The sequence below is a fragment of the Taurulus bubalis genome, assembly GCF_910589615.1.
Source record: "Taurulus bubalis genome assembly, chromosome: 17".
In the NCBI taxonomy this organism is placed as follows: Eukaryota; Metazoa; Chordata; class Actinopteri; order Perciformes; family Cottidae; genus Taurulus; species Taurulus bubalis.
Genome location: NC_136605.1, coordinates 852,753 through 877,181, shown reverse-complemented (window position 1 = coordinate 877,181; position 24,429 = coordinate 852,753). Strand labels below are relative to the sequence as shown.

Below are 24,429 nucleotides of genomic sequence, written 5' to 3'. Positions count from 1 at the left end.
ATCAGAAGAAAAGAAAAACTGGAAATTAATTTCCAAGTGGTAATTACAAAATATATGTTTGCACAAGTATTCACCCTCTTCAATAGGAGGCACCCAAACTATCACTGGCAGGTTGTAGAAGCAACGTAATGAGTTAAGTGGAGATCATCTGTGTGGAGTCAAGGGGTTGCAGGTGATTATATACATACACCTACACCTGCTTCCCCGTCACAGCTGTATGGGGGAGTGGCCAAGAGATAGTGGCTCTTAAAAAAAATGACATGAATGGCCACATGGGAAACTCTTGAGTCAGCTGGAAGAACCCCAACCCTTCAATGGTTTGATGAGAGGAACATTGAAAGCCAAACACTGCACATCATCATAACCACAGCCGGCCCATCATGAAGCATAATTAAACTTTACACTTTAAACTAATACCGAAATAAATGAAATCCTGCTGGAAAGCCTGATGCATTTGGCAAGAAACCTATGAATATGGAGGAAGCTTGTTTTACACCACACAATGAGCCCTAGTATAAAACTAAAGCTAGATGAAAATGGCAATAATAATGGAAATAACAATATTAATGAGCTGGAACAGTTGAGGTCGACTCGGAGTATGGAGGTGAAAAAAGCTTTTGATCTCATAATCATTTCATAATCCCCATGCGACCGGAGCTAAAAGATGGAGTTACCTCTGTGGCATCACACACAGGTCTCTGAACATGTTGAAGCCTGGATTTTAATTTAGCGTATCCTGGTTCCAGCCTCTTTATCACAGCTCAGGTTGGATCATATCTTTATTGTCCTAAAACAGGAAATTATTTTTGCAGTAAAGTAGCATACAAACATAAACAGAATAAAACCACAATAAGACAACGTTAGTATGCACACAATGCTGAATAAAATAAAGGGTGTATGATACAAGTGAGGAATAATAAAATGCTAATATGTTTGAGTAACCAAGAGGAATCTCACATCAAATATTGTATCCAATTTTTGGAAACCTGTATCTCTGTCATAACCCAGATTTCTTCTGTAATTCAAATAGTTCTGGGTTTGAGCTCATCGACAGCAACATCATTGTTCTGAGCCAGAATCAGACTAATAATTACATAAAAATGTTCACAAGGCAACACATTGGTGAAGTGAACGATGTCTGAGTGGAATATGAAGCGCAGACACAGTGCAGTCGCCGTCCGGCTGAATGTGTCACAACAACGTCCATGCAGCAGACGATGAGATGAGCAGGAAACAGCTGCTCATGTACCGTCTTTTCACTCAGTGTTCATGTGACTGTGTTCTAAATATGTAAATCCATTCCCAGGTTGATTTAAGTTCAGGTTCATGTACACTAAGCCCACTAAACCGCTGCTCCGTGTCTTCCTCTTCCTCTCCGTCTGTTTCTTCGTCTCTGTCTGTGTTTCAGGCTGGAAGTTAAATCCAGTGGTCAGCGCTGTCTACAGCCCGGAGTTCTATGCAGGTAGGACGACGTGCCCTTCTCCATCTGTCACCATCTCCTGTGTCCTTATCTCCCTCCTCCTCATTCATGCTGGGCCTCAGTTTCTTCGACATCTTCATCCTCCCCCTCCAGCCCCCGCTCCCTTCACTTTAACATGTGTGTCAGGTGGTGGTTCAAGGAGTGGACCCAATGCAGACAACCCTGTAAAGAATATTTATTTACAACAACAAACTCAGGACAGGCTTCCAACAGGCCGAGGGGGAAAAAGGTAGAGGAACGAAAACAGGAAACAAAAACTGGACTGGAACATGAATAAAAAACATCTGACAGGACAAACGAACGGACTACACACAGTAACACTCAGTAACACACAGTGTAACACACAGTGTAACACACAGTAACACAGTAACACACAGGAACACAGTAACACACAGTAACACTGTATGTAACACGCAGGAACACACATGAACACAGTAAAACCACACAGTAAAACCACACAGTAAAACCACACAGTAACACACAGTGTAGCACACAGTAACACACAGTAACACAGTAACACAGTAACACACAGGAACACAGTAACACAGTAAAACAGTAACACACAGTAACACACAGTGTAGCACACAGTAACACACAGTAACACAGTAACACACAGTAACACACAGTGACACAGTGTAACACACAGGAACACACAGTAACACAGTAACATACAGAGACACACAGTAACACACAGTGTAGCACACAGTAACACACAGTAACACACAGTAACACAGTAACACACAGTAACACACAGTAACACAGTAACACACAGTAACACACAGTGACACAGTGTAACACACAGGAACACACAGTAACACAGTAACATACAGAGACACACAGTAACACAGGAACACACAGTAACACACAGTGTAACACACAGTCACACAGTAACACAGTAACACACAGTGTAACACACAGTCACACAGTAACACAGTAACACACAGGAACACAGTAACACACAGTGTAACACTGTATGTAACACACAGGAACACACAGTGTAACACACAGTAACACAGTCACACAGTAACACAGTAACACACAGGAACACAGTAACACACAGTGTAACACACAGTAACACTGTATGTAACACGCAGGAACACACAGTGTAACACACATTAACACAGTAACACACATGAACACAGTAAAACCACACAGTAAAACCACACAGTAACACCACACAGTAACACACAGTGTAGCACACAGTAACACACAGTGTAGCACACAGTAACACACAGGAACACACAGTGTAGCACACAGTAACACACAGGAACACACAGTGTAGCACACAGTAACACACAGGAACACACAGTGTAGCACACAGTAACACACAGTAACACACAGTGTAGCACACAGTAACACACAGGAACACACAGTGTAGCACACAGTAACACACAGTGTAACACACAGTAACACACAGGAACACACAGTGTAGCACACAGTAACACACAGGAACACAGTAACACGGGAACACAGTAACACAGTAATACAGTAACACACAGTAACACACAGTAATACAGTAACACACAGTGACACACAGGAACACAGTAACACAGTAACACACAGTAACACACAGTGTAACACACAGTAACACACAGGAACACACAGTGTAGCACACAGTAACACACAGGAACACACAGTGTAGCACACAGTAACACACAGGAACACAGTAACACAGTAACACGGGAACACGGGAACACAGTAACACAGTAACACGGGAACACAGTAACACAGTAACACGGGAACACAGTAACATAGTAATACAGTAACACACAGTAATACAGTAACACACAGTAACACACAGTAATACAGTAACACACAGTAACACACAGTAACACAGTAACCCACAGGAATACACAGTAACACAGTAACAAATAAGAACACAGTAACACATAGGAACACAGTAACACAGTAACATACAGAGACACACAGTAACACAGGAACACACAGTAACACACAGTCATACAGTAACACAGTAACACACAGTAACACACAGTAACACAGGAACACACAGTAACACACAGTAACACAGTAACACATAGGAACACAGTAACACACAGTAACATACAGTAACACAGTAACACACAATAACACACAGTAACATACAGTAACACAGTAACCCACAGGAATACACAGTAACACATAGGAACACAGTAACACACAGTAACACACAGTCATACAGTAACACAGTAACACACAATAACACACAGTAACATACAGTAACACAGTAACACATAGGAACACAGTAACACACAGTAACACACAGGAACACACAGTAACACAGTAACACATAGGAACACAGTAACACACAGGAACACACAGGAACACACAGTATGATCCCACAAGGGGAGAGGAGACAAACGGTTTAAATACAAGAGGCCAGGACAGGTGAAGGGAATACACAATCAGGGACAATGCAGACAATCAACAGACAATCAGAGACAAGCACAGGGGCAGGAAGTGCAGGGAACACAGAGGACACACAACACAAGGACTTCACAATAAAACCGGACACAAGACCAACCCACATCATGAGGACTGGTGCCCTGTCCCTCCTGTGTTTTCCTTCCACCAACGAGCAGCCAGGAAGAGAGTGTGTAGCTGGATGGGATGCTGACGCACAAACACACACACAGACTGACGTTGCTGCTCCAAAACCAACGCACACTCTGCAACCCACACCGCCTCCCAGATGTCATCTTCACTCTCAGCCATCCCTGCACCTCCCCCAGCCCTTACACACAGCCCACCCCCGCCCAGTCATTAGCCATGGCCATTAAGGTGAAGCATACCTGGGGTTTGTGATAAGAGAGACAGATAAATGAGAGAGGCAGAGGAGAGGAGTGAAGGAAAGCAAAGGACAAGAGGGAAGGAAATCCAATTGTCCATTTCTGCAAGGACATTAAAAGGTGTGAAATATGTTTTGTAAATTAAAATCAATATTTTCAATTTCTCCAGACAGTCGTTTGCCTAATTCACTCCACATTATTTTAATTACAAAATAGCTTTGTATTGATTTACCTTTGTTTCACCTTTCCAGTTCCCAAAATGCCATTGGGTCATGTGACTGTGTGTGTGTGTGTGTGACTGTGTGTGTGTGTGTGTGTGTGTGTGTTTTGCATGGATGTGCACGTGTGATGAGTCTACAAGCTTCCAGCTTCCTCTGCAGTAGTAATTTGTGCTGTTATTATTATTATTATGTTATATTAATAGCTTATGATTGCAGCCATTCAGATTGGAGGCCAGGACCTGTTGGTTAATTCATTCCGATGTGTTGATAGCAGAGCAGAGGCAGCGCTGAGGACTCACAGAATTATAACAGCATGGCTCTTTGTCAACCGTCTCACGATGAAAACTACACAAAAAAAACTTCAGACTTTGTTTGCTAACTTTTATAAACTTTTCCTGAAAAAGGCTCTTCCTCTAAGGATGGACACAAACAGAAATGCTCAAGAGGAATGAGAGTCAGCTCAGTCGTACATAAATACGCGCATGGCGGGATGCTGTTCAACATTGTGTCTTTTCAGTCGCACTGGCTGGCTTTCAGTCGCACTAACCGTAGTTAGCGTTCCACTTCCTGAGTGCTAATCTCATGTGACCTAAAGTCTGAACTAATCCTGTATTGTATCTTGTCATCACTAACGCATTGCATTGTGGGATATTTATGCTAACCTACTTTCCAGTGTTTGCATTCTGTAACATTTACCTGGAAATATGATGTTGTTATATATAATTCACGGACTATTGGTTTGCTATGAAGGTTGCAGACATACTAAAACTCTCACATTCTGATTCAGAGCACACAGACATGGTTTTCCCACATTTGGGAGTTGAAAATTGGTAATAAAGTACAAACCAATACTAGCATTCAAACGATTTTCTAGTTCTAGTTGGAAGAAGTAACTTTGGCTGAGAATGGATGTCATGTGGTGTCAACGTGAGATGAAAACATGAACAGGTCATGTTAGTGTGCAGATACAGAGGGAGGTCTGTGCATGTCTGAAGTTCTGAAAAGACACATGTGAAGGCGGCACAGAGGAGGCCGGATGCAACCAGATGCTGGTGATGGGGCACACAGCCGGTCTCTCTATGGCAGACATGGTGGAGCTCACAAGTAGCTGTGTGAGGCGGGGTAGAAGTACAAACACAACTTCTTTGACCCGTAATTTGCTCATGAAGCCTTGCGACTTGACTTAAACTTGGTCGTCTCCATTCAGGTGCATACATGAAATTGGCGCTCAGTATTTAACCCGTCCCAAGCATTAGGAGCAGTGGGCTAAAGCGCAGGAAGAAACGTGTCCAATCAGACTGAAGACATGGCGAGCTCTGGCTTCAATTCAAACATTCTGTCTCTGGTACATCTTGATATGTTGCTGTAGTCAGGAGGCATTTAGAAGGAACATGTGAGTCCGGTCTGCCAGACTCATTGATCCTGTATCTGCCTGAGGGCTGTGCCCGTTAGGACCTATGACCTATGACCTGTCTGTAACGTCAGAATGAATCCATGCCGCTGTCCCTGGTGCTGAAGTAGCAGACAGATTAGTAATTCGTAAACATTGTCAATGAGTTCAGCAGCATTGCTCAGCATTATTAGGTTATTATGGTCTATATTTGCATATGCCAACCACTCCTTTTCCTTGAGGCCATATGAACAGACGTCCGTGACTTTCAGGGTAACCGGGCCCTCGCTCCGAGAGTCAAGGTGACGGAAGATGAATAGGAACAATTACCAGCCTCACTCCTCTCCTTGTCTCTCTTTGACAAACTCTTATCCTTTGGCTCAAACCTTACATTTTTCATCAGGTCAATGAATGATTCACTGTTTCTATTAGCATGCCATTAGATCTCCTCATGAAGAGATGTATAATTAGGGTTGAATATTGCACCTCGATCTCCTTCTCAACCTTCACTTACCCCGGCTCTCAAACTAAGCCTGGAGTCAGTCGGCCCCAATTAAGATTAATGATAAGTTAATAACAATACCATAGATCCACTCCACTGCCACTCGCTTTACACTGTGTCTTCCTCTTCATATTCTTTTTTACACAACTGGAAATAGGAGAACACTTTTCACTTGTTCTCCATAATTCAGAGTCAAGGCTGCAGGCATGCAGCTCCTTGTGCTCCGATTAAAACAACCCGCCTCACGAGGAGTGTGCATCATTGTGTTCTGTTCTGTGTCTCCAGTCCCAGGTTTCCCCTACCCAGCAGCCAGTGCAGCAGCAGCAGCAGCATACAGAGGGGCCCACCTAAGAGGTCGAGGACGGACCGTGTACAACACCTTCAGGGCGGCGGCCCCGCCGCAGCACATCCCAGCGTATGGAGGGTGAGCATTCCTTACTGCTCTGGTCCTGTTGGCAGCTCCGTGTCTTGCCCCTTTATCCAATGCAAACTGAGTCTCTGAGCTCAGAGTCAGAGCAGCGGTGCATCCCATAACACACTGCCCACCTCCACAGCATGCTAAACCAGCCAGCTGGCACGCTCCAAGACATGAGCCTCTGCACGGGCTCAGGGGATGCGTTGTCCCTTGGCTCTGCGGCGCCGTCGAGAGAAGCCGCGTTCATGTGGAGATCCTCCACGCTGCGACGTCAGAGGTTACCCACAGTATAGAAAGAGAGAACGCAAAGTCCACTAAGCAGCGTCCAGCTCCTCATGGCTGAACGCTCTGGAGACGAGCCAAGCTTTGCTGTGCATTGTGGGTCAGATCTGATTTGTCATTACTCTGTTGGTTCCTTTTGGTTTATTTTGCTCTTCATGACTGCAAGCAAATGGACACTAAGGAGGCTGGGAACACATTTATGTTCTCTTTATACTAGTCAGATTTACAAATTCAATTGTTGGAAGATTGCTCAAATAAATGTAATGTAATATGAGTTTCATGTCACTGTTGTGATTATTAGGTACATGGAGATAAACAGCTGCTATTAAACCATTTAAGAAAGATAATATTTACTTAAAAGAGCTCCAGTCAAACCTCCGTTTATGGAACATGATGCAAATATGACATTTCTGTTAGTTGTATGTAATAATGTGAGGAAGGATGAGGTCTCATCAACTCAGCTGACGTTTAAGTCTCATTATTAATGCAAAGTCTGCATCCAATGCACTTTATCACATTTTGTTTTATCAATATTCTATGTTTTGCACCTCAGCCAAGCGTAAATAAAAACATTTCTTTTGCAGTATTTAGTTTAGTATTTTTTTTTCTTTTACAATTCTGGCATATCCACTCTATTTCCACATTCAAATAGTTGGATATTTATCCAGCTATTTTCATACACAAGGCACATGTTGTAATATGAACCTTGCTCATAAAAAGGGCTGAACTGTAAATAAAGGCCCGCCTCTAGTGTGAGCTTCAAATGAAGGCGTCGAGGCTGCTTTCTGAGAATATATGGTAAATTATGTATTGGTTTATGAAGAGGAAATAAGCCGATACAAAACACCCTCCTTCCAACACAGGCAGACTAAAGCAGATGTGCATCTTCACCGCAGCAACACTCATGTGAGGCGTCACGGGACGAGGGCGGGAGCTGTTTGGGAACGACGGAGCCGGTCTTGATAAAGAGAGACGTGCTACAGATTGTACTTTCATTATCGCTGCAGCGCCGCTTAATTACCCAGGCGAGTGATGAATTATTAATGTGGACCGTGATGTATTTTTATTAAAACTGTCTCGAGTGGCGAGGAGCTGTGGCACGGCTGTGTGTGTGTGTGTGTGTGTGTGTGTGTGTGTGTGTGTGTGTGTGTGTGTGTGTGTGTGTGTGTGTGTGTGTGTGTGTGTGTGTGTGTGTGTTCATTAACTGCTCCTTCATGTCTTTGAGGCGGCCTGACATGACAGTCCATAGTAACTATGAGTGGATATGGCCATGCAGCTGCAGTCCACAGAACATGTTTTCATTACTGAAGCTGCTCTCTGGGCCTCTGACATTTGAGAAGTTATTGATTATCAGAGATATCACAACCGAGAGAAAGGTCCTCTGAGGAGCGCCTCTTGGGAAGTGGAACTCTTTCTCTCTCACACACACACACACACACACACACACACACACACACACACACACACACACACACACACACACACACACACACACACACACACACACACACACACACACACACAGGGGGGTGTTTCCATCCAGTGGTTTCATATTATTAGAGCAGGGATTCTGCAGGTCAGGACACAGAAACACACACAGTAACGACGTTGGTTCACTTCATTACACATCAGACCTTCTTTTCTTTTCCATGAGCAAACGTGGTGAATACTTTCTGGTACTTCTTGGTAGCAGCTCCGTCAGGGTGGCGTCACTGAGGGTCTCTCTCTGCAGAGTCCAGTCCCACGACACCATGCTGTGTTCAGGTGAGGCACTGTAGCGGTCGAAAGACAGAGCCCAGGTAATGCTGCGCTCACGCCTGAGTTTACTCGCTCGAGTTTATGTGGTAAATTCGTGTCATTTGCTCTATCGCTTTTTCGCAGGGGAAAGGGGCCGTGGCTTATCTCCGTAAAAACAGTTACCGTTTCCTCCATCCACCATGGAAATAACCACAAATAATGAGAAGAAAACACACTATACAGGAAAGAGACAACATATAAAATATGAGAAGACTATACAAAATATGAAAACACTGTACATGTGCAAATGTGGTCGTATATACAAGGAGGTTATTAGATACAGTTTTTAGTTTTTTTTATTACAGTGATAAATCAAAGTATGGGGAGCCAGTGGAGGTTTTGGAGGACTGGGGTGATGTGACTAGTGGACTGGGGTCATGTGGTCTCTGGTGGACTGGGGTGATGTGACTAGAGGACTGGGGTCATGTGGTCTCTGGTGGACTGGGGTCATGTGGTCTCTGGTGGACTGGGGTCATGTGGTCTCTGGTGGACTGGGGTCATGTGGTCTCTGGTGGACTGGGGTCATGTGGTCTCTGGTGGACTGGGGTCATGTGACTAGTGGACTGGGGTCATGTGGTCTCTGGTGGACTGGGGTCATGTGGTCTCTGGTGGACTGGGGTCATGTGACTAGTGGACTGGGGTCATGTGGTCTCTGGTGGACTGGGGTCATGTGGTCTCTGGTGGACTGGGGTCATGTGACTAGTGGACTGGGGTCATGTGGTCTCTGGTGGACTGGGATTAAATATTCTTCTCTCATTTCAATTACAATAAGGGCTGATTTAAAAATGGGAGAAAAAAACATTACTGAAAGGTTTGGAAAAATGTGGATCTTAAAATAAAGTACTCATTTTGCAAAAATGAATGTAACTTAATTGTCTTTGCCCTGTAGCTTTAAATTCAGTTAATTCCGGTGACTAGTGATTTTAACCTAAAAAGCCACAACATTATATTATTCTCTTATAAAATGTGTGCAGAGACTATATCTGTTATTGAACCACTTGTTCAGCTCCATTCTCTCTGTTGACATTATTGAATGTTAGGATTCTGATCATATTGGCTCTTACATTCTGATCCTTTATTTTGAGTCGATACTTGAGCTCAAAAGAGTTGTTCTTTGTCTCGTAGCAAAGCTTCACGTTTGCTTTTAATAATCGTCTGAACTTAATGAGACGTACGAGTTTCGAACTTCCTTTAAGAAGAGTGAACATAGAAGAGTCTCTAAAGATTCTGCTCCACTTTTCTCTGTTTGGAGAGCGGCGTGTGAAGTAACTCCTCACTCGCGTACTCATCCGTTCCGCCTCTGGTCCCCTCTCACGTCTCTCACTCAAGCCGCGATGTTTATATGAACATGTGTATCTGATTGGCGGAGTAGCATCACGTGATGTGATTTACATGCATGTGATTGGTCGGTGTGTTTCCTGGACCGCTGAACGAGAGCCGTGAAGGCTGGAAAAGCTGCGCTGGTTAAAATATAAGCGCTCTGCCAACTTATGAATAGCGAATAATAACGAATAATTCTCAATTATCGATCGGTTATAAGTCCAGGGTCCAGATACAACGGCGTCCGGGTCCGGGTCCGGACCGCGGTCCGCCTGTTAGTAACCCGTGAGGTGGTGGGCATGATGGATTTGGTAGAGATGTAGAGCAGTGAGTCGTCGATGTAGAGGCGGACATGGAGGCCTCGGTGGCCTATAATGTTGCCATGGCGACCAAGTGGAGCCGGAGAGGTGGATGAGCATCAACAGACCACGTCTGCAGTAACCTGGCCCAGTGGGCCTGAATGTCCAGTGCAGGTTCCAGTTTGACCATGAACAGAAGCTGCAGCTTCTCAAGACCAACGTTAGGACCCATGGGCTTATTCATAACTGTTTCATGTTCATAACTGCTCATAACCGTAATGGACCGCAACCAAGCCATCTGTTGAACAAAGTAGCGGTGAATATCTCTGACAGAATGACACTGATGATGTCAGAGGGATTTCATCGGCTCAGAGGAAGAGCGGGTCATCCACTAATCGCAAGATCGGTGGTTCAATGTCAAAGTGTGAATGTAAAGTGTCCTTGGGAGAGATACTGGATTCCAAATGACTCTGGTGTGTGTGTGTGTGTGTGTGTGTGTGTGTGTGTGTGTGTGTGTGTGTGTGTGTGTGTGTGTGTGTGTGTGTGTGTGTGTGTGTGGCTCGTTGAGAAGAAGGGTCGAACAAAAGATTGTCTCAAGTTGGAGTGAGGATTCAGACGAGGAAAACTGGGTCAGGCATCCCAGCGAGAAAAGACAGTTCGCAAGAAATTAGAGAACTGCCTGCATTTTTCTCCAACACACACACACACACACACACACACACACACACACACACACGTGACAATATGTGGAATTTACCAAATGTTGACGGTCAAATTATTTGTATTAATAACTTACAGAAACCTTGCATGCAAAGTCTAACTCCCCTTTTTCCAAAGTTTTCTTTATCTACCAAAATAGTCTGCCTCAATCCATATTTGTTAGGGTTTAGCCTTTCAAAAACATAATTGACACTTCGGTCAAAAATGACATTGGGGAAGCATCCACCTGTATTAACTAGCAGCCATCAAATAGTGCCATATATTATATTTATGTGACCACAATAAGCCAAAATTGTATTGTTCTTTTAAAGGGTGACGACATCATTTAGTTTATATTGGTACTGCTGCTGCTCCAAGTTGCACTGTGCGGTTGACTGCTTTACATACATAATAATAAGGAAACATATTTCTTTTCCCATGTCTATATTTGCAATATGTGTTTGGCTAGATGTCTGACATCAGGTCTGTGTTTAACATAAGCTGAAGATATTTCAGCGTTTTGTTCTACGATATGAAATACGTCAGTTAATATCCGTCTGGTGAACTTGTCTTAAAAAAGGCGCTTTTAGAGACAAATCCAAAATAATTTGTTCTGATTCCTTTGTGAAGATTAGCTCGCAGAACAAAACGTGTAAGTATCATAAATGTGTTTAGCCCCGCCCCCTCACCACGCCTGTCCTGCCTCACAGTTATGTGGATTACAAACAAATTGATTCTGTGGGTTACATAGGAATGATCGTGCCTTTTGTAGGTGCAGCTACGGACAGTGTATGAGGACGGCCTCACAGGTCCCAGGTCAGCTGCTGATGTCAGCAAAAACACTGTTGTCCCAATTGTAAAATAAGATTGCTGAATCTTCCCATAATTCTACTTGCTTGGTTCAAGCAGTGCATGTTCTGCATTACAAATGCCTTTACTCTTGATGTACTTTAATGTATAATCCCCCAAAAACATACATATGCTAAGCAAAATTAATGAAACGGAATTTAAACTAACAGTTAAACTAAATGAACTAAATACAGTGTTAACAAATACAAGCCATATGTTGTGTAGATGAGCAATTAAGATGAAAGGTGACATATAAATTGATATGTGGAAATATTTCTTTTGCTATTTCTCTCCAGTGGCTTGCATGCAGTTATGATTGTGCTAGAAACACCACAATATACTTGTTTAGATACTTGTGATGCTGCTGATGTATAACCTGTGTAGTCCCAGTGAGAGGCTGCTGTTGGCCTCCAGCCTCCCACCATGAGAGCACAGGGCTGCCTGCTGTGTCCTCCTCTGCCGCTCATGTCTTTATTTGGATTGATTGTGGAGATGGGCTGGTTGTTCCAGTGCCTGCATGTCAACATGCACTAATATTGGATGTTTTTGTTTTATTGTGTGTTTGTTTGTCTGTTTGTTTGTGTTTGCATCCTCTGCAGTGTTGTTTACCAGGATGGATTTTATGGTGCAGATATTTATGTAAGTATTATTTACTGGTATGACATTGCATGCTACACCGCCATCTCCCTGGTTTCTGCCCTGATGCTGCACACATGAAGCCTCCAACCCTCCATACTCATACACGGCTTCACCTTTACCTAGCTGGCTGGCTAGCTGGCTGGATGGCTGGAGGCTGGCTAGCTGGCTGGCTAGCTGGCTGGCTAGCTGACTGGCTGGCTAGCTGGCTGGCTGGCTAGCTGACTGGATGGCTGGCTGGCTAGCTGGCTGGCTAGCTGACTGGCTGGCTGGCTGGCTGGCTGGAGGCTGGCTAGCTGACTGGCTGGCTAGCTGACTGGCTGGCTAGCTGACTGGCTAGCTGGCTGGCTGGATGGCTGGCTGGCTAGCTGACTGGCTGGCTAGCTGGCTGGCTGGATGGCTGGCTGGCTGGCTAGCTGGCTGGCTAGCTGGCTGGCTAGCTGACTGGCTGGCTAGCTGGCTGGCTGGCTAGCTGACTGACTGGCTGGCTGGCTAGCTGGCTGGCTAGCTGACTTGCTGGCTGGCTGGCTAGCTGGCTGGCTAGCTAACCGGCACCTCCGATCGTGGCCGCAGGAAAGAGCCGGCCAACAGCTCCCGGGTGTGCGCGAGAGGCAAATCTAGCAATGCAGGGAGAATATTATGAGACTTTAAAAGGGAAAGAAATGACTTCGGTAGGAAACTTACAATTTGATTCGATATTGATTCTTGGTGTCATGATTCGATTCAGAATCATTTCCTGATTAAATGAATAGAAGGCAAAATGTTCAGACTCCATTTTCAATGTGTCAAACCATTCACTCGTGTTGTTAGTGCACTGAATTACTATTATTACATATATTACTGTATTATTGCTGCATTGATGAAATGGATATGTATGTTTTAGGATCATTTAACAGAAAATGAATAAACAAATTAAAAGAACTTTTGAACTCGCTTTGACAAAATAATTGTAACACAAAGCAGTTTAATTGCTTTACAGCTAAAATTGTTTTAGATTGTTCATTTTATTTTATTGTGAATGCCAGATGCATAGTCTAGCAGCCTGTACAGTAATATGCTTTGATAACCTGTGAAGTGGTTTATTAATCTGTGCGTTATTAGAACCCACATACTAAACTGAGGTACATGGTTTAGCTGAATTATCCCACTCGCGTTTCTTTTCCCATTGCTTGACTCCTTACAGAGCCACAACCAATAAACTAACACATCTCGATAGCCACATGGGTGTCACTCTATGCATATGGTTTGATATTTTAGATCAAAATATAATTGGCAAGTTTTATTATAACTCAAAGATTCAGACTAAAGCTGGTCCTTCCAAGGTGTTCTAGTTGACAAAGAAAAATTACTATAACTAATATATCAGACAAGTATGAAGAAGTCGCTCACATAAACAGGCTGAACATAACAGTTTAAACTGACAAATACAGGAAGGACAGAGGCCATAAACTGTGTGAATGTTTCATTTAATAGATTTAATTCCTCTTGAGCTCCATATATCTGACTATAATTACATGTGTGTATTCCTTTAGGTTAATTTATATTTAATATTTTAGCCTAATTCTGCAGAACCAAAGCTGTGAAAAACTTGAACAAAAGAAGCACAACGCAGACAAAGTGTGTGTGTGTGTGTGTGTGTGTGTGTGTGTGTGTGTGTGTGTGTGTGTGTGTGTGTGTGTGTGTCCCTGCCTCCCATTAGCCCGTGCTCCTGCCACAAGGACTGCCCTCTGCAATCAGAACATTAATATTCATTAGTGAGTCCAGAGCCTGACCTGTGCTTCTGTGGCAGCAGATTAGATACATACGATAGAAGGAGGAGCTCCGCCATTCCAGAGATGCTCAATATAGAAAATATGGACAGAAAAGAGAAACGGCGTAATATCTCTATAGTGGCCAAGGCCGTTATCTGAAATAGGCTTTGATTGCCGTCAGGCTTTTATTTCTAATTCCTGCTCCCTGGAGAATGCAAACTCAAACATGTATGATGCGTCAGGAGAAGCGTCTGCAGGAAGGGTCTCCTCTTCCTGATGCAACAGAAGCACCGTGCGCCCCAGCCTGTTTCAACGTTTCCTTAATTTCCTCCGGAAACACGTTGTTGTTTAACTTTATTTACATTTAAATTGCTATAATAGTGCAACCCTTGTGACAAGAGACACAGGGTGTAAAAAATAATGAAAGTACCCGTTAAGTTGATGTACTTATGTAATCTCCGTCGACTCCGTCAACTTCTACGGCGGACCGTAAGGTTTCACTAAATCCTGAATGAGTACCTTTACAAAGTCGGATTTCACTAACAAACGCATCTCAGTAGCTCGACGGGCTTTTGGGAGTCTTAAAAACAGGCAGGCTTTTTTTTCTTCCTCCGTTTCACGTTTCCTGGTCCCAAAGGCTTTCTGTTCGTCTCACGTATTTAAAACCACGTCATAGAGCAAGTGCAGAAGGATACGCAGATTTTAAGTCCCAGCATGCACCATTCAGACAATCTTTTAGCAAATTGTTTTGTGATTTTTGTTGCAGATTCGGATTCTTTAGGTCCTAATATTTCCTAAAAGGTGTGATATTAGTAGGTGGAATGTGAACCATGGAGTTGGCATTTTTGGGGAATCTTGCTCATATCATGCTGGATGTTCATAGTTATGATCACAATAGCTTCTTTTTTTTAAATATAATTTTTTTTCACAAATACATTCTGAAAAAAGTTATGTAAAATAACAAGTATTAGAACTCATTTGGGGTTCATACGACTACTTAAACTATATGAACACGGGGGAAAAGAGGCTCAGACCCCCATGGGTTTTCAAAATTAACAGAGATGGGAAAAAATAGAAAATAAAAACCATGCATATTAGCATCCTCAGGGCAGTGGGTACCTGTGACTGAGCCTTGCTTGGTAGCAGGGTGACCATGGCCCACCTGAGACCAGTCCTCCTCAAACCAAAGCCACGTCTTCCAATAAACTCACAGGTTCCTCTCTCAGTACGTTGTAGCTCCACTGAGTCTCTGTGGGTAGTTTCACTCCTACTTTCACCTGCAAATACCAGCCGTCTCTCTCTCTTCACGCTCACATCATATCAGGGATTTGTTCATTTATTGATGCAGACTCAACATGCTTCACATGTACAGCATGTTTGTACCTGAATAACACACACAGTGCACAGTGCAATCTGTCTACACAACATGGTGGATTGGTTTGAAGTAGTGCAGGCAGGAATAGAACAGGAAGTGAGCTGCTGGTTTAGAGACCAGCACGCCTGCAACACGCCTGGAACACGCCTGGAACACGCCTGGAACACGCCGTGCTTCTCTTCTCTAGCCATGTTCTCCCGCGGAAAAGGCCATTATTATATATTCACGTCGTTGATCACAGATAACAATACCAGAAGACGACGCTGACCTCTAGTGGCCGGAGTAACTAGGACGTGAAAACGCAGCATGAGAAGGGATATTGGCCACAACTCGCCACGTCACAATGTTACCTCCTAGGACTCAACCATCATTTAACTAGCAGCTGTTTTTGGAGGTTTTTGTGACCAGAGCAGGTTAAAGTTGTGAATGTTGTGTGTAGGTATTAAGTGTTGGCCTGCAGCCTCAACGCCAACACTGTTGGGAAGTCAGTGACAATAGATGGACAGGGATCCTCTCTGGCCCTCCTTCCTTCAGTGAATCAGCAAAAGTGATGGATTGGAATGTCCACTGTGTGAGATTATGTGTGTGTGTGGAAGGGCTGAACCTTGACCATATGCACATACACACACACACACACACACACACACACACACAGCGCTGTAGGGCTGCCGTTAGTCACTCAGTCAGTGACAGCCCACAGTGACTGGTGACTATCACAGGCCAACCTGTTCATCTTCCTGCCACGGCCCATCAACACACACTAAGTATCACTTACTCGCCTCCTCAGTGGTAGTGGTAGTAATCCATTGCTCATGTCGGCCAGACACACTGTCAGATGTAAGGCGCAGACGGGTGGAAGGTAAAATGGTGTGAGAAGTGCTGGAGTTGTCACCCAGCCTGGAAGAGAGAAACATTGCATTTGTTCAATGATGAATAAAGGCAGGAGTCCTCCGGCATGTTCTTATTACAGAGCACGTCTGCTGGCTTTCAGCGGACACAGAAGGACTACCAAGCTGGGATATAACTGCCAAGATGTCAACAAAACAACAGGCAACACAAAACCCAAAACTCAAAAAATAAGCTACTAATGTAACCGTTGTTGAAGTCCTACCTCGGCAGCATGGAGACAGGCAGGACGCCCCGCAGAGAGGAGCACAGTGTTCTCATGGCGCGTAGCTGCGGCGGGAGGAAGTCAGGTGGCGCTCATGTCCCACGTGAAACCAAAAGTCCACTTTGACGTATTTTAAGTGGCGTAGCGTTGCTCAGCAGCTGGTCTCTGAGTCTAGGAGGCAGATCAGCTGCCTGTCTGTTGGCTATCAAACAAAACGTTGAGCTGAAAGAGGCTAGAAGGCCACTTCTCAGATAACGATTCCATCCGTGCAAATATTGATTAGCCCAGCTTATTTATTTATTCATGCTGTAATTTGGCTGAACCTGGAACACTGCTGCCGGTGTGTGTGTGTGTGTGTGTGTGTGTGTGTGTGTGTGTGTGTGTGTGTGTGTGTGTGTGTGTGTGTGTGTGTGTGCACGGGACTACATGGGTCAGTGTGTAGAGGAGGGAACTGACCCAGCAGGTCTGGACTGCGTATATCAGATCACTGTGTCAGCACTGCAGTGGGACAAACACCTCAACAGATAGCTCCCCTCATCCCACATGCACTACATTGTTAACCTGTATGTGGATACATGCAGGTTAACAATAACAACAACCATAACAATAACAATAACGACAATTATGTCATCAGGGCTTTTGCTATTTAGGAAATATAGGAGCTTGGTTTTGGCTTGACTGCTTTCAACATGGCTGCTGGGAAACACTCATTACAGATGAACAGGAACTACAACATGTGAGGACAGAAATATGTGATACAGGAACATAAAGCTTCATATTTGACCAGGGGGGTATTCTTCGTACCTGGCTAAACAAAGTCAAGCAAATGTCCTAATCTCCAGCTTAAATGAGCGAGATGATTGACATCAGGCTGTCTGGGTTTCTTCACGGCTGATCCGCTGAAACGTCTCGTTCATTCTAGAAGACGTCAGTCATCTGATAAATGCGCCGCTCCTCTTCAGAAGGATGATAATGGAGCACTGACACCACCATGTTCTAAGAGCACAATGACAATAAACTCAGAGGAACCTCTTTTTATTCCTCTGCTGAGAAGCAGGAGATGATCATGAAGGCATATGAGGAAGTCAGTACCGTAGTCATTCACAGCAAACGCATTGAGAATATTCCAACGTTTTTGCAACATTGTTGCCTTGAACGCAACTTTAACTCCGCCCCCTCTGAGAGACATGAGCGTCTAAATATATCAGACAAGTTAAATGCGTCAGTGTTGAGAAAATGTATCGGCTAATTTGAAGTGCTTCATCACCCAAATCAATCAGATTATATCTACGAATACATATATACTTATGAGGATATATGTACTGTATGCACGTATGAATCATGTACTATATATGTGTATATGAGTTTGAATATGTGTAGATTACCATATAACTAGGAGTTTGAATATGTGTATGGGCGGATCAGTATTTATGCATTATTCATAATCAGAAATTCAATCAATTGAAGCAGTGAAAATAAAGTGTGATTCTCTGTATTCTCATCACGATCACCTTAATCATGTTTTACAATAATGATATGCATGGTGTACTAATAACACTGTCATATAATTATGATGCTTTAACACATCCATAAGTTTCTTAAGAGCTAAATAAACTTAAGAACAGCGGCATGCAGCGGCTGACAGTCTGTGTCTGAGACGATCAGCTGCGTCTGTGGTGATCAATGTCCGCGGCTCGAGAAGCTCGCTAAATAAATTATTTCTTGCCGGCAAAATCTATATCGCCGCGTACAGGAAGTCATGATGATGTAAAGGATGGATCCTGTGATCTGGAAGAACTCTCTCCCTATAAAACTAATATAATAATATCGCTCCTTCATCAATGAGGAAGAAGCTGCCTTTTTTGTCCGGTGGGAGTGTCCAGCTTATCCAGTGAAGTTCAGTAAGCCTGACCGGGAGCAGGTTTACATTTTTGGATGTGTTGCTATGGTGATTTATCAAAGCTTGCTTTGAGAAACCGAGAACGCCTGACCTACGTCATCTTATCCTGACAATTAGCCGCTAACTCAGTATGCTAGGTACGAGAAACAGGGCCCAGAGTTCACAGCTCCAACAGCAGTGATTGGCAGCTGCATTAGAGCCTCCTCGGCTCTGATTGGTTGTTTTGATTCTGGTGGAATCTTCCAGTGTCATTAGGAGCACTGGGAGGAGGCAGATTGTTTCACAGGTCGTCTGCCTCCTGGACTTCTGTCAGGTGTCATTACACGTTTCACACTGTAGCTGAAAGGCTTTGTAACATTGATATGTCTGTCTCATTGTGTCAGTGTCAAGTGCAATAGAAAACTGTCAAAACAGAATTCTTAATCGTAACTCTTCTTTGTATTCTGGTGTGTGTGTGTGTGTGTGTGTGTGTGTGTGTGTGTGTGTGTGTGTGTGTGTGTGTCCAGGGTGGTTACGCTGCCTACAGATATGCCCAGCCTACTGCTGCCACAGCTGCTGCATACAGTGACAGGTAAGATACAAGAATACTCCTTATTATTATGTTTTAGGTTCAAGGGATATTCTCCCTTATGACTCATCGGTGGGAAATAGTGTCATTTAAACAAGGCTCCACTGGCACTACGTACACAGCGCTGACTTTCAGAATGCAACTGTTGAATTCAAGTTCAATGAATGAAATAGTCCAGAAACACTTCACAAATAATTAACAACTTTAATTAACAACTAGTTTAATATTTATTTTTACTGCAACAGCACAGCGTACAAAAAAGGTGACACAGTAACTTCTGAACATCAAAATCTCAAGAAAAGACAACCGTGCTACACATGGAATAGCAGAGATCATCTTCAGCTCAGCCTCACAGTTCAACAAACGTCTGCATCATAGAAGTCTATACTGCGACAGTGGTTGTATTGAAACAGGTTAAAACAACATTACGGTTTTATGTTTTTCATGGTCATGAAGTTGGGTACAAACACCAGTTATTTAGCCTTACTAACCCCAGCGCCCCAAAGGGGCAGCATTATTCTTCACTCTCCAAGTCCTCGTACTCCCATGAATCGATACCAGAGCCACTGATGTGACATAGCAAAAAAACCTGCAAAGCCTTACAAGAGCATATGAGTCCATTGTACATGTTTATAACACAATTCAACTATAAGTATTAACATAAACCATAAATTTGACTCGAAGGACTCAAACGAGCTCCCCAAGTTACCCTTAATTAGTCTCACAAGTGTTTTCTGTATATTACACATTTTGAAATGATTCAAATAGCCCTTGTGGTTGAGGAGATATTCTGTATTTAGTATGGGGATGCAAACCATTCGGAATTGGCCTGGGGGCAAATGAGTTAGGGAGCCGCTGACATGTTAAGCTCCACCCGATATAATAGTAGCATCAACTGCAACAGCACCACAATGTGCAGGCTCAAAACTCATGGAGGCCATGAAGTAGAATCATTCTATCAATCCCTGGGAACCTCTCCAAGAAAAAAGATCATCAGAATCTTCACATAGTTTGATACCTTTTCTTTGGACGGCACTGCAGGAAAATATGAAGGATTAGAACGGGCCTGGGGTTGACATAGTGCTTTCTAGGGCTGATATTATATTTGAGGGTGTTTGTCTCCCATATGTCCCACCCCAATTTACTAATAATAGATATATTCATAACACAATGAATAATTTGTGTTAAATTAGTAAGCACTGGTGTGACATTTGAGTTTATAATTGCATAGAACATTCATTATTCATCTTCTGCCTCACTTCAGCTTTTTCCCAGGCTTGGTTGGAATTAATAATCTGGGATGGCAGAAATACCATCCATCTAATTCAGGAGGCGTGATGTAAAATTATTATGGGAGGTCTGGGGCTCTAGAAAATGTATAAGCTATTATTTTAGCAGACAAAGGAGGTACATAGTAGTTTCTCTTGAAAATAAGTTATCATGCTTTTAAGTGATGACACTGGCTTTATTAGCCATGGGGGATTTAAAGAGAAGATTTATTCCAGTGCCTAAGTACTTTTATTCAGAAGAGATATGGAAACCTGATGCATGGGCATATGAAAAGGAGATTATACGACTGATCGTCTCTTCTTAAAACCTTTTACATCACACAATCAAGGACATACATCTAGATGACATGAAGAATACCAAGTAATAAGCAATCACTATAAAGGCATTTCCTGAAGTTAGGTTAGTGTTACAGCGGCAGCAGAGCTCACCTCTGACCATGAGTCAAATGTATAAAGTTCCTCACAGTGACGAACCTTAAAAGAGGCTCTTTAAAACAACGCTGCTTTAGAGAAGTAGGTAAACACAGTGTACTCTTCCTGACAAGCACCAAGCAGCAGACAGATAAAGTTGGAGACGAGCAAGAGATAAAAGTGGAGAATTGTTTTTAGCTGAAAAGAAGTTGGAGACCAAAACATGAATTAAAATCAATTCAGTTTATTTTGTACAGCTCAAAATCACAAATACAAGTTTGCCTCAGAGGGCTTTACAATCTGTACACATAAGACATCCATGTCCCAGGACCTCACATCGGATCAGGAAAAACTCACCCCAAAAAATGTGAACTCTTTCACAGGGAAAAAAGGAAGAAACCTTCATTAGAGCAACAGAGGAGGATCCCTCTCCCCGGATGGACAGAAGCAATAGATGTCCTGTGACCAGAATGAATAACGTAGCATAGTTACAGCACATTACATGAATATGACAGAACTATCATATCAGGGGCATCAGCAGGGGCCACAATGTGTGCTCGTGGAGAGAGTTCCAGAGGTAGGGGCAGCAATGGAGAAGGCCCTATCCTGTTTAAGACTCTAGGAACCACAAGTAGCCCCGCATTCAGTGAGCGCAGCTCTCTAGTGGGTAAATATGGTACTATAACCTCTCTAGTGGGGTAATATGGTACTATAACCTCTCTAGTGGGGTAATATGGTACTATAAGCTCTCTAGTGGGTAATATGGTACTATAACCTCTCTAGTGGGGTAATATGGTACTATCACCTCTCTAGTGGGGTAATATGGTACTATAACCTCTCTAGTAGGGTAATATGGTACTATAACCTCTCTAGTAGGGTAATATGGTACTATAACCTCTCTAGTAGGGTAATATGGTACTATAAGCTCTCTAGTGGGTAAATATGGTACTATAAGCTCTCTAGTGGGGTAATATGGTACTATAACCTCTCTAGTGGGGTAATATGGTACTATGAGCTCTCTAGTGGGGTAATATGGTACTATGAGCTCTCTAGTGGGGTAATATGGTACTATGACCTCTCTAGTGGGGTAATATGGTACTATGAGTTCTCTAGTGGGGTAATATCACCGACTACTTTATAAACTGCTAACATATCAGATTCTGCTGCTTCTAAGTAGCAAAACAATCAATTAATGGAGCTTTAAAGAGGCCCTGAGCTCTGTTTTGATGTTCCACTCAGGTCTGGTGTGTCACTAAGGACTTGCTTGTGTACTTGTGAGGCTATGATGTACCCATCTGTGTGGGGCCACACTGGCACCATGTTGGTCACGTTCATGTCACAAGGGTCACAGATGGGACGCATCAACAGCTGCTTTCTGGCCTGACTAAATCCAGTCTGGCTCATGTGGTGTACAAACCAATACAAATACAATGCAGTCACTCACATGCATGCAGATATGCTCATTCAAACACATTATGAGCATTCACAAATTACAAGACACATGCACACGAGTGAGCGATTTTACCGTATCCACGAATACGGTGAGGGACTTTTAACTGGTTATGAAACAGCCTCAAATTCATTTGGATGCCTCTATATGACGTGTATCAGTAAACGATCAGTGGAAAGATTGGTTATTTCCATAAAGTTATTCTTAAAGCTTGTCATATGGATGACTGTGGTAGGGCATGGTAGTTCTTCAATCAGAGGATCGGCAGTTCTTTGAGAGGTCGGAAGACGAGAAAATAGACGGTGTACCACTCCACAGGCATTGCCCCCGAACTCCACGCGACACTGAAGAGACGTGTCAGCAAAGACAGCCCAACAATGTCCAGAGCCTTTAGCATCTCAGGGAGAATCTCATCCCCCCCTATTGCCTTGCCACTGAGGAACTTTTTGACTACCTCAACAACCTTTGTCAGGGATATGGACAAGTCTTCCCCCAAGTCTTCAAACACTGCCTCCTCCACGGAGGGTGTGTTGGTCGGCTTCAGGAGTTCATCAAAGTGTTCTTTCACCTCTTAACAATATACCCTGTCAGGGTCTGCAGTTCTCCTCCCCGGCTGAACGCAGCTTGAGACAACCCCTGCTTATGCTTTCCCTTTCCGGGTTGTCTCACGGTTTGCTAGAACTTCCCTGAGGCCCACAGAAAAGTCCTTGTCAGTTGTCCCCCCCAAACACTCCTCCCAATTCAGTTTATTTTATATAGCCCAACATCACAAATACAAGTTTGCCTCGGAGGGCTTTACAATCTGTACACATGACATCCCTGTCCCGGGACCTCACATCGGATCAGGAAAAACTCCCCCAATAAAGATAGTAAAAACCCTTTCACAGGGAAAAAAGGGGAAGAACCCTGAGGGAGAGCAACAGAGGAGGATCCCTCTCCCCGGATGGACAGAAGCAATAGATGTCATGTGGCCAGAATGAATAACGTAACGGAGTTACAGCACATTCAATGAATGTGACAGAAATGATTCATATAATGAGTAGTAGGCATGGTCCATGATTCAGATAGCCACGACCCATTAAGCAGAAGGAGGTAGAGAGGAGGGGCATCAGCAGGGGCAGTGGGAGGAGAAAGCAGGGCCATGGCAGCTGGCAGGACGGGTCCAGGCCAGTTGCATCAGCAGGGCCATGGTTGCATCAGCAGGGCCATGGTTGCATCAGCAGGGCCATGGTTGCATCAGCAGGGCCAGGGGGGAGGACCGGGGTCCTCCCCCTGGCCAGGCAGCCACGAATCCATGGAAAAAGAAAGTAGAGTTAGTAAAATGCATTGAAGAGACAATCATTTATCCAGAAAGAGAGAAAGAAGAGGTGAAGAGGAGAGGAGGAGTGAAAGAGGAAGAGAAGGAAAGGAGGAGCTCAGTGTATCCTAAGATGTCCCCCAGCAGTCTAGGCCTATAGCAGCATATCTAGGGGCTGGACCAGGGTAAACCTGAGCCAGCCCTAACTATAAACCTGAAACAGCCCTAACTATAAGCCTGAAACAGCCCTAACTATAAACCTGAAACAGCCCTAACTAGAAGCCTGAAACAGCCCTAACTATTAGCCTGAAACAGCCCTAACTATAAGCGCCATCAAAGAGGAAAGTCTTAAGTCTACTCTTAAATGAGGTGACTGTCTGCCCCCCGAACTAAAAGTGGAAGCTGATTCCACAGAAGAGGAGCCCGATAACTGAAAGCTCTAGCTCCCAACCTACTCTGGCTTTTGCCTTGGCTGCCGCCCTTTTGACCAACCGGTACCCGTCACAGTGTGTTCTGTTACCAAGTACATTCGTGAACTGCCCTCTACTCGAGCATGGGGTTTGTTACGGCTAATCCATGACTAGCACAGAAGTCCAACAAC

The 24,429-nt window shown here is 43.8% G+C and overlaps 1 protein-coding gene across 1 annotated transcript in view; it reads left to right on the top strand.

The window, feature by feature from the left end:
• Positions 1–24,429, top strand: part of rbfox1 (RNA binding fox-1 homolog 1) — a gene marked incomplete at both ends in the record, with an annotated part of 139,104 nt that overhangs the window by 103,655 nt on the left and 11,020 nt on the right. Inside the window, 4 exons of the mRNA XM_079233805.1 lie at positions 1,409–1,462; positions 6,665–6,803; positions 12,640–12,679; positions 19,320–19,384. Of these exons, the coding sequence (XP_079089931.1) occupies positions 1,409–1,462; positions 6,665–6,803; positions 12,640–12,679; positions 19,320–19,384 (298 nt within the window). The remainder of the gene's footprint in view (positions 1–1,408; positions 1,463–6,664; positions 6,804–12,639; positions 12,680–19,319; positions 19,385–24,429) is intronic.